Raw genomic sequence first — 10,921 nt, 5'->3', positions numbered from 1 at the left:
AATTACCGAACTCGAGGCTTCAAAACGACGTCAAGATGACTACGTCCTCTTCTTACAGTCTATGCAAAATATGCTGAGCAGTACCTCTAAAGCTTACGAATTACAACCACTCAGTGTCTTACTATATTTCCACTGCACAGTACAGTACGGCTCTACTCTAGACTTGCTCATTTTTGGTTTTCCATTATAAAAACTGGAGCATAGAACGTGGTACTTATCACCTTGGTGGAGGTTCCAAGCGAGCTGAGACCATCCTAGAAGGTGTTAAAACTGCAGACCACTGATTGGTCAGAGAGAATTGTCATTAGTGTGACACTGGAAATCCTTCACAAACACGCCGTTTTTAAATAGCCATGCTGCCGTCAATACCGAGCACAATTTTTTTATTCACTCAGCCCACATTTTAAAAAAAAGTAGAAGCCTGCAAAACATTATATGATTAATAAAGTGCAGGCGTTCCTCTGTTTGGTAGTGGATGAAAGGATTCAGCAAGTGCAGCATTGAAGATGATTTCAGTTTCACATGGCGTAGCTATGCCGATCAGCTGAAAATCCCACCGACACTGAGGGGGCAATATCTGCAGTGGAAAACAAAAAAGAGTGAACGACTTGGTACCAAAAGTGAGTTAAATCGAGTCAAAACTCGACTTAACTTAAGTCGAGGCAAAACTGTGAAGTGGAAATGAGGCATATATCTCAGCTAGGAGTAACACCAATTTCCTGGAGTCTGCACTGGTTGCCTGTAAACAAGAAATAATCCGGCACACAAAGTGAATTACAAAAGCCAGAGAAAAAAATTCTGGTGATCATTTTCTAAATCTGGTCAAAATTGTTTTCTCTCCTGTGTTTATGATATAAGAACAGGTGAAAAAAGGGGTTTGCCGGGATAATCTGTTAAAGCAAGTGGCAGGAGACAACATTTTTGTGGGTTTGTTGTTGTAATTCTCAATTCGGCCACAAGAGGTTGAAGTGCACCACTACCCCACGTTACATATCGTGTGTTAGCAATATTATTTGCTGCACCTAGAGTGCATCGAGAACTTAACCTCACCTGCAAGAAACATGAATGCTTTTAGAACATGGGGTAGTGGTTCACTTTAACCCTCTTGTGGTCGAAATGACAATCATTTACTTTTAAAAAGATTAGGCCTACCCTGGCAAAACTTTTTTTCACCTGTTTTACAGATTAAAAAAAGATATTAAGGGACTTAGAAAAAGATTGTCATGACAAAATCTTTTTTCCACCTGTTCTTTAGTCATAAACAGAATGGAAAACAATTTCAATCAGATTTGATAAATGTTAGTCGGTGGATTTTGTTACCTTTGTACAGAACCAGGATAGCCATGTTTTTTATGCTAGGCTAAGCTAACTGCTGGTTGCAAAATTCTCACCTGAAGTTGGAATTATGATTCTCAATACACGTAAACATCTTTACGAACTTACTTAGAGAAAGGTGTTATGGGTAATCGTAGGTCTAGCTGAGCTGTCCCCCTCTGTTTCCAGTTTTTGTGCTAAGCTAACTTGCTGCTGGCTGTGGCTTCATATTTGATGGACAGATATGAGAAAGGTATCAATCTTCTCACCTAACTCTCGGCAGGAAAAAGTGCAAGAACTGTTCCTTCATATCCTGTAACTGCAATTTAATCACAACCACCAAAGTATTTGCAGCTCAGTATGGAATCATGAATCTGGTCGGCCCCGTTAAGACTGGTGGTCCCTCGAGGCTGTACCACACGCTTTCATATTGAAAACTAACAAGGAGGTCTCATTAAACAGAAATGAACAGATGTTACTCTGTGGAGAGTTCATTGCGGAGCAGGGTTGTGACCGTAAAAAGCTTCTGTGTTCTTGCTGGTCGGGGCATCTTTCACAGGAACAACCTTTACAAATTATTCATGTTTGTTTCTTTCAGTGGATAAAGGGGGGGGGGGGGGGGGGGGGGGGGCAGAGTGCATCCACACAAGATGGCACAGCTGACGGGTGCTAATGTGAGTTAGTTACATAATCCCATTTCTAGAGATTCAGAGAAATCCTGACCTCATGATAGTTGTCTCTCCACGGAATTCTATTCATGTTTATTCAGCAAATGTGAATGTAAGGTCAATGTACAATGAAAGGCTTTCTTTCCTTTTGAGTTTGTCTTTAACTTGATTTGATAAAAAAAAAAAAAAAAGTAAAACTCAGTCATCTCTCCATTTATTCATCTTGCTTTAGTCATACCCTGTTCTGGCCCTGTTTGTCCTGCTCAGGGAAAAGGAAAACATTATTTTTACAAGCTCAAAACAAAATGTTATGCATTTTATAAAGACTGCCAAATGTTTGTTGGGTACACTTTGAACACAAATAAGCTATAAAGCCCACAGACAGATACAAATAGCTCAAACGCCTCTAATTATGCCAGAAGATTTACTAGTGAAAACACCGTTTTTCATGGTACAAATAGGGATAGGAGATATTTTGTATCTTGTAGTGGAGCTATTTCTTCACGTTGATGACCTCTGGAGTAAATTTTGCTTTAATGCTTCTTATTTCCTACTCTGTCCTATAACACCTTCTCTGCATGTTTTGTCCCGCAGGATTTCACAAGTGGTGTCACTTATATCGGTATCCGCGTCAGTCCGTCCTTGTCGTGGCGCTCCTCGGTGTCCATCACCTGCTCCGTTGTCGTCCCTCTGTGGTACAACACCGTCACCGGTGTGTTCCCGCTGTCCTCGCTCCCCCTGAGAGTCGTGGCGCAGGAGACGTCCGGCTTCACGTTCAGCGGACTCTCGCGCCTCGGGCGTCCGGCCTCGTTGCTCGCCATCGCCGTCCCCGCCGCTGCATTCACCGCGGTACAGCAGCCGCGTCCGCGGCAGCGCAACAGCCGTAGGAAAGCGTCTCTGAAGTCCGCGTTGAACGCGTAGATGATCGGGTTGAGGGACGAGTTGCTCCAGCCGATCCACACGAATACGTCGAATGTTTTCTCGCCGACGCAGTGAGGGCCCTGTCGGGCCCCCTTGGCCTTTGGCCCGGGACAGAAGGGCAGAGCGCAGTTCAGGACAAAGAATGGCAACCAGCAGGACACAAAAACACCCATGATGGTGCTCAGAGTTTTGAGGACCTTCGTCTCCTTTCTGATGGAGACTTTGAGCTCCTGGTGGGACTCATTGGGGCGCTGAGACTCGGGATGAAGACTGACATGCAACTGATCGGAATTGGTGCCTATTTCTGTGCACAGGTGAGGACACACAGGTACGTTCGAGCGGCAACTCTGCGCGTGCTCCGCCGCCCGCTCCAGGGAGGATATCATCTGGATCTGCATCTGGGCTATCCGGTAGATGCGGGTGTACGTGACGATCATGACAGCCACGGGGATGTAAAAGCTGATGACGGAGGAGGAGATGGCGTATGTGCGGCTCAAGCTGGAGTCACAGCTCCCGTCAACGCTCTCACCGCGAGGCGCGTGATCCTCGGCCGGATCAGCCGCGTCCGCGCGGTGCCAGTTCAGATGCACGGGCACGAAGGAGATGACCACGGATATCGTCCAGGTCACGCCGATCATCACAGAGGCCACCTTCTTGTTCATTCTCCTCTCGTAGAGGAACGGGCTGGAGATTGCCCAGTATCGGTCCACGCTGATGACGCACAGGTTGAGGATGGAGGCCGTGGAGCACATGATGTCGCAGGCCAGCCAGGTTTTGCAGAACCCGCCGAACGGCCAGAAGCCGGCCACCTCAGCCGCGGCTTTCCACGGCATCACCAGCACGGCGACCAGGAGGTCCGACAGAGCCAGGGACACGATAAATATGTTGGTCACTTTGGCGCGCAGGTGCCGGAAGCGACAGACGGCGGCGCACACCGTGAAGTTGCCAAAAAGCGTCCAGACGATGAGCAGCGCCAGGACGCAGCCCGTTAGAGCTCGGTGCGCAGGTACCTCCGCAGGTACGCCGGCTCCTACCAGAGCCAAGCCGGTGGTGTTATTCATTGCCCGGTCCTGCGCTATGCCATTAGTCAAACTAGAAGGACGAGAAGAAATCCATCCGTTCGTCCCATTAACAGAAAAAACAAAGTCCCTCGGAGTGTTGAGCGCCCGTCCTGCTCCATGCGGACTGATCTGCGTTGCTGCTCCGAGCGCAGAGCAGATTTTGCTGGGGGAACACATGCACCACCAGCTGGTGCACCCATAACACACAGCGCGCAGAGACGCTCGGCGCTGAGAGAAGTTTGACAGAAAAGACGAAGACATTGAGCTGTATTAATTTAAGTCCCACTGTGCCATTAGTAGGACTGAGCTGCTTGCAACATCAGACTATAGTAATAACTATTTGTTTTTTATTTATACAGCACCTTTCATGACAAAGAAGTGCTTTATATTTTAGCATGGCTAAATACAATCAGGCACATAAAGTACTGAACAATCTACACTCTAATAGATGAAAACAAAACTGGAAAACGAGAAAAAATGTATATATATCACAATATTGCATGTTTTCTGATTGTTCAATCAATAAATAGTTTATATTAAATAAATGCATGTTTGTTATAGTAGCCTATAGTGTGTAAATTAAATACTTTACAAATGAAAAGTATTTTCTCATTTTATTAAGAGCTTTAGTGCAAAATTATCCCATTTCTGAGAAATGTAAGTCCTGCTTGTTGTTAACAATTTAAAAAACGTAATTGTATCACAATCTCACAATATTATTCCATGGAAAGATGACAAATTATTGTATTGAATGATCGCCCAACTCAAGGTAATGCTGAACAGTATAATAAGTTAAAACGAGAGAGAGAGCCAACTCATCTGTTCATATATTTACTTAAAATGAACTGGACACACATGTCACAGGATGTGGTTGAGAAACAGGAGCTGAAATCATTCAGTCATAAAAGATATTTCAAAAATGATGTCATCCTTCACGCCTCACTTCCCTTCTGGTGACTCTCTGCTTTCCACCTGGTGTATTTGACTTTGTGTGAACAACAGATATTCAACGTATTTTTTTGTAGTTATCTCATTTGACCCATCCCATGAACTTACTTTTGTGGACTTATTAATGTGGTCAATGATAATCCTGTTGTTGCTTTAAAAAATAAGGTTGAGATTCATCAATTTCCATTTGTCTAAATTTGCCTTAATTTGTTGCATTAAAGGGACCATATTAAAAGGTTCCAAGTATAGCGTAAAGAGTAGGGGGATAAGAGGGTCTCATCAGGTTGAAGAGGGGTGATATCATTCCGTTTGTTATCACTGTTGCTCGTGGATTTGAATAAATTACATTAATAAAAGCTTCCCCATACCCAAATATTTTTATATGCCGCAAGAAGGTCCACTCTATATCAAATGCCTTTTGAGCATCAAAGAGAAGGCAGCTATGGGAGTGGTTTCATCACGATTAAGATGTAACAGACGTCTGACGTTGTTAGTGGATGACCTTCCCTTTATGAATCTTGATCTGCATGTATTAAGCGTGGTAGAATAGCTTCCAGCCTCATAGCCAAAATCTTTGTGAGGATTTTGCAGTCCATATTAATCAAACTCACAAGGTCTATAATTTCCAGGGTCGGTGGGGTCTTTATATTTTTTAACGATTAATGATATCAGAGCTTTGTTGTATGTTTTTGGTAGCTCTCCTGATGATTCTTCGTACACGTTCTTTGTGTATTTTTAGGGCTTCATTAAAGAGATAGCAGTTTTTTCACGATTACCCTCCTCTGGATCAGCCTCTGATTTATAAAGTGTGCTGTAAAAACGTTCTAATACCCCAGTAATTTCCTTCATATTTGTCACCAATTTCCCTATTTCATCTTTTCTGGCTATTTTGATCCACAATTCTCTGTGCAGCAGATATATGAGCGAGAGGGTCAAGAGACTCAACTCACAAATCTGTCTGAGTGGATTCACGTTGAGTTGCTTTTCTAATTACAAAAGAGCAAAGTTACAAGTGACTGTTACAGTCATATATTCAAATGCATTTTGCCCGCGTCATTATTAGACTCTCAGAACAAGTGATGTAGTATAAAGAGTGAGATAGTCCACGCAGGGTCCACTTAAAAACATATATTTACACACACTAATACACACTATAATAAGTATATTTTCACCGCTTTATCTTGCTGTCAGACATCCCTCTTCGACGGGGAACAGAACTGAAAGTTCCCGTCGGACAATATTTAAAATATAGCAACTGATATATATTTTTTTAGGTGGGCCTCTCTTTTAGGTGACTAAAATACATTTTTCTACAGCCCCGTCCACAGTAGCAAATTGCTCCCTTGCTGGTATACTCTTGTCGGCCTTTCTCCTTCTTATCATGATCTTGTGATTGCCAGGCTTCACGAGCACATTTAGCTTGTGTTGATTTTGCTACCTCTTGACAGATCCAGGCTAGCTGTTTCCCCCCGTTTCCAGTCTTTATGCTAATCTAAGCTAACCAGCTGCTTGCCGTAGCCTCATTTTACTGTAGACAGCTCTCTATGTCACACACACACACACACACACACACACACACACACACACACAAACACACACACAGGACATGCTGGATAAAAGCAGACGTTTTGCCCCAGAGGCAGAACAAGATGGCCCAGCTGAAGTTGGAGCACCAGTGAGGAACACTTAAAATAAAATAGCACTCAAGCCATATTTGATCTTTAATGGCAACAGGGTTTTGTTTGAATACAGATCGAGATGATGCAGACAGAATCAGGCACTCCAAACCAGAGGCGGGAGTTGATAATCAGATTATCTCCAGCATTTTTGAGAGTTTGTACAATTTTCTGTGCATTTTCTGATTTAGGACTCTCTGGAATTAAATACATTTTGTTGAAATCACATTGTGTTCATTTAAATGTCCTTTGCAAGTGGGAATTAATGGTTAAATCTAATAACAATAACAATTTAAAAGTCACAATATTGTACCTTTACACATATGCTTGAAAAAAAGACAGTAACAATGAGTTTATTTATGCTTTAAAATGATAAATCCACAGTAAAAAGGTTCATGTTACTGTATACAGCAGGGAGCTCTGACACTCTCTAAAGCTGCGTTCAGCCCTACCAGTCCCATTTCTTGCGCATATCCAGCCACAGTAGTCATTGAGCTGTGTTTCTCCGCAGACTTCTTCTGGGTCGTCTCGTTGCACGACTTCTTGTGAAACTGCTTTTTCAAAGTATACATTCCCTTGTCGCACCTTTCCCTCTCCCTCCGCAGGTTCTCCTCCAGCTGCCTCTTGAGGTTCTCCTCGCTCACTTTTTGTTGCTCAACCTTCGCCCTGATGAGTTTTAGCTCGTGCTTGAGGGCCATGGTTCTCCTGTTCTCGGCTTTCTGATTCTCCATCTGTATGTCCCTTTCTCTCTGGTGCTCCTCCCTCTCACGTCGGAGCAAGTCCTCCATTTGCTTTTTCCTGTCCCCCTCCCTCCTGCTCTGCTCCTCCAAGCACTGGGTGACTTCATCCAGCTCTTTCTCCAGAGCCTCTCTCCTCATCTCCTCCCTCTGCTCTTTCTGTATTTGCTGAAGTTCCCTCTCTCTCTGCTTCTTTTCATGCTCCACTCTGTCCTTTTGGATCTTCTCCTCCATCGCTCTTGTCATTTCCTCCTCCTGTTCCTCCTGCTCCTCAAGCGTTTTAGTGACTTGGTCAAGCGTATCTTGAAGAGCGACCCTCTTCTCCTCCTCCTCTCTACGTATCTCCATCACTCTCACCATCTCCTGTATCCTCCTCTCCTTCTCCTTCTTGTCATACTCCTCTACTTGTCTAAAGGCCTCCTGCAGATCTCTTGTCAGTTTCTCCCCCTTCTGCTTCTCCTGCTCCTGTTTTTTCTCCAGCTCCTCCGTCTCCCTCTTGCTTTTTTGCTGAACCATCTCAAGTTTTTTTTCATACAACTCTCTTACGGCTGCCTCCTGCTTCTTTTTTAACAGCTCCTCCTTCTCGTTCAGCAGCCGCCTCTCCTCCTGTAGCTCCCGAGTCAGATCTTCCTCTGCTTTCTGGAGCAACTTGCTGCCGTAGCACGTTCCTCCATTACCCTGCATCATGATGTCCACCAAGGCAAGCAGCTCTGAGACCTGCTCCTTGTTCTTGGAGCTCTGGTTGTTGAAGACACAGTACCTGCCCCCACATCCTCCCACCAGCTCGGCAAGATCCTTGGACCTGTCTATCAGACAATGCTTTATGGATGTCCTCTCTTCCAGAAGGTCTGCATGGGTAAAAACCACCACGGAGAAATTCAGAGCATTGAAACCTATTGCCTGTTTAATCTGCCGCACCGCATCCTTCTCCCCCTGAGTAAACCTCCCAATCTGGATAACAAGAAGGAACACATGGGGCCCGGGGTAGAGGAGGCTAACACTCCTCCTCAACTCCTTTTGCACCTCCTGTGGAGTCTGCTTGGTGTCCAGAAGCCCCGGAGTGTCCAGGATCTTCAGGTGTCGCCCTCGAAACTCTCCGGAGACCGTGCAACCACGTTGTGTGACGGAGGAGCTGCTAATCTTTGAGTCGAAGACCTTACGGCCCAAGATGGAGTTGGCGGTGGAGCTTTTCCCGCTGCCAGTCTTCCCAAGCAAAACCAATCTGATCTCAGCGGAGGAGGAAGATGGCCTCTTGCCTTAAGAGACAAAAAAAGATTTAGATTAAATATGTTAATAATACACATATGATAATATCAAATCATCCATGGATAGCGCAATATAATCGTTTTCATTAATGATTTTGGCCACAATAATTGAGTAGTGAAAATCTGATCGTGACAGCTCTAGTTCAAATGAAAGAAAGACAGAAAGAAAGGATCCGGTCAAAGAAATAAACATGAATCCCAACCTACCTGCACAGCTGATAGAAGACAGCTGCTTGCTAATGGAGGACATGCTGATTCTCGTCACGTGGCTCTATGAATCAAGAAGAAAAGAGAACAGAACAGCTATATAGATCCCAACCTTGTGGGTGTGTCTGGCCCTATGATGTGTAACCCCCTCTGAACTCTAACCATCACCATCATCGTCTTTCGAATATCAGTCCGCATATAGTGTGGAGCAATAGTCTGTCTCTGAAACACTCAGAACAGCAGATCTTATCTCTGAGTAGACAAGAGGTCAATGGTCCAGCTGAGGCAAAGATCTGGGAAGCAGGCAGGGATAGCCTACTGTACAAGAGGGGTTTGTGGGGTGTGATCAAAGTCCAACAGACTCGTCATTTGAGTGCTGTGTCTCTTTATCTTAAAAGTGATTAATTGTCATTGAGGAACCACCAGGGATCAATAGACCCTTTACAGCCAACACCATGGTTACGTCTGTTGGTCGGAGAGAAAACAAAGGAAAGACTGCAGGCAAACACAACTCACCTCAGAGTGGTGGCTAAAGTTACACATGGAAAATGTCATCTTTTTGTATTGGTGGGTGCCAGAATGGACATTGCATACAGATGTTAAACTGTGAATCAGCGCTCTAGCAAGCTTCATTGTCGGTAATATGGCTTCTTAGCAAGTTCGCTAATTCCACCATGCTCTCGTGCAACACTGGTTCCAAAAAATGTATCAGAACATGCTTACAGGCTGGCAACGATGATGCCAACATGCTGATGTTTAGCAGGTGTATAATGTTCACCACCTTAGTTTGGCTATTTGCTAATCAGCTCTAAACAGAAATAACAGCTGACACTGCTGTCATTAGTTGTCTGGGTATTAGACCATGAACCAAAGTATTTGACCTGATGGTGGCACTAGAGAAAAAAAAAAATGTCCAAGGATCTCTAAATTACTACAACTCTTCCTGAGGGGGTCAGGAAAGTGTGAACAAAAGTTTATTTAATAGTTGTTGAGATATTTCAGTTTGGACCGACCAACAGACCAACATTGCCACTGTAATGGCTAGAAATGTATTTAAAAAACATTCATACATGCTGTTAGTGCTGCATCTCCAGATGTTCTACACTTAAATTGATACATGAAATGTACACAGTGTGTATTGGTTTACGAGCTCCACTAGACGGAAGCGGAGGTCAGTGTGTGTAATGTTATCTACCAGACAAGTTATTGATTGTTTCTATCATGGTGTGCTGCTGAAACCTCACAGTCTGTTGTCAATTCTTTTGTACCACATTGATTGTGTTACGACAACTCTTTTTGTGACTTATTACTTCATTGACTCTATTTAAATCCTGCCTTAACAAAGACTTAAGACTGGCTGTTTTTAAGTTTTTTATTAGTAAATTAGAAATGATATTAAATCACACAAAACTAGGAACTAAGATGTTAATTTAACTTAATTTGTTTATTCAAGGCACTACACATGTTTGTTTTATTTAGTTTATCATCACTAATGCTCTTATTTTAGTCCTCTTTTGCTGTATCTGTCACAATCAAATCTTGAATAAGAGGGCTCACTAGTGGGGGAATCCCATTGATTTATTGTTTCGATAGAAGGATCTATTTTTTTCCAAGTATTGTCTTGATGTTGAAGACTCATTGTTCAGCACTGGGCTGAACAATATGCTAAATTAATGTAGCTTTTTTTTTACCTCTTCTTTCAAAAATTGTACTGTTACATCTCATAGCCCAAGAAGCGGATCTTATAAACTTCACAGATGTCTTTTGATATCTTAAAGCTGTCTATACAAGACTTTCTAAATATATGTGCTTACATGTTCTCTTTGTTATGCATGTACCATTTGTTCAGTCAGTAACTGAACATTCTGATTATAGCATATCTGCCCTCTAGAGGCTCTCACAGGCGATTGAATGAACTAAACAACAAAGTTCATTCAATCGCCTGCCTGCTGAACTGTGTGTAGAGCGTCATGTCTGTCACACCGTGTGTATGTGTGTGTGTGCGTGTGTCCTTAATGATGGCTCATAGTATTGCAATGATTAACTACATTTCAGTATCGTTAAAAAGAGATATTTGCCTATTCTTACCTTCCTGTTGCTTTCCAAACAGATCAAGGGGAATGA

General features: G+C 43.4%; 2 protein-coding genes across 2 annotated transcripts; both read right to left on the bottom strand.

Moving 5' to 3' along the window:
* Nucleotides 1-2,502: 2,502 nt before the first annotated feature.
* On the bottom strand, nt 2,503-4,012 carry LOC116399292 (D(1) dopamine receptor-like). Its single transcript, XM_031876343.1, has one exon. It carries the CDS (start codon nt 3,962-3,964, stop codon nt 2,597-2,599), a length of 1,368 nt encoding a protein of 455 aa, XP_031732203.1. The 5' UTR covers nt 3,965-4,012; the 3' UTR covers nt 2,503-2,596.
* Nucleotides 4,013-7,567: 3,555 nt separating this feature from the next.
* Nucleotides 7,568-8,995, bottom strand: LOC116399276 (GTPase IMAP family member 4-like). Its single transcript, XM_031876309.1, has 4 exons — nt 8,960-8,995; nt 8,798-8,861; nt 7,861-8,581; nt 7,568-7,589 (listed from the first exon to the last, which is right to left on the bottom strand). Exons 1-4 carry the CDS (start codon nt 8,993-8,995, stop codon nt 7,568-7,570), a joined length of 843 nt encoding a protein of 280 aa, XP_031732169.1.
* Nucleotides 8,996-10,921: the final 1,926 nt, after the last annotated feature.

The sequence above is a fragment of the Anarrhichthys ocellatus genome, unplaced genomic scaffold (assembly GCF_004355925.1).
Source record: "Anarrhichthys ocellatus isolate YVR2014 unplaced genomic scaffold, GSC_Weel_1.0 scaffold107, whole genome shotgun sequence".
Classification (NCBI taxonomy): Eukaryota; Metazoa; Chordata; class Actinopteri; order Perciformes; family Anarhichadidae; genus Anarrhichthys; species Anarrhichthys ocellatus.
Note: the sequence above shows the minus strand (reverse complement) of the source record. Positions and strands in the feature narration are given on the sequence as shown.

Bases quoted from the DNA above. Each gene is read 5' to 3' on its own strand.
- LOC116399292 (XM_031876343.1), bottom strand. From the start codon at position 3,964: ATGAATAACACCACCGGCTTGGCTCTGGTAGGAGCCGGCGTACCTGCG.
- LOC116399276 (XM_031876309.1), bottom strand. From the start codon at position 8,995: ATGCGGACTGATATTCGAAAGACGATGATGGTGATG. The intron at 8,862-8,959 runs GTTAGAGTTCAG...CTTGATTCATAG, and splicing joins GAAAGACGATGATGGTGATG to AGCCACGTGACGAGAATCAG. The intron at 7,590-7,860 runs GTATGAAAAAAA...CTTGAGGAGCAG, and splicing joins GAGGCAGCCGTAAGAGAGTT to GAGGAACAGGAGGAGGAAAT.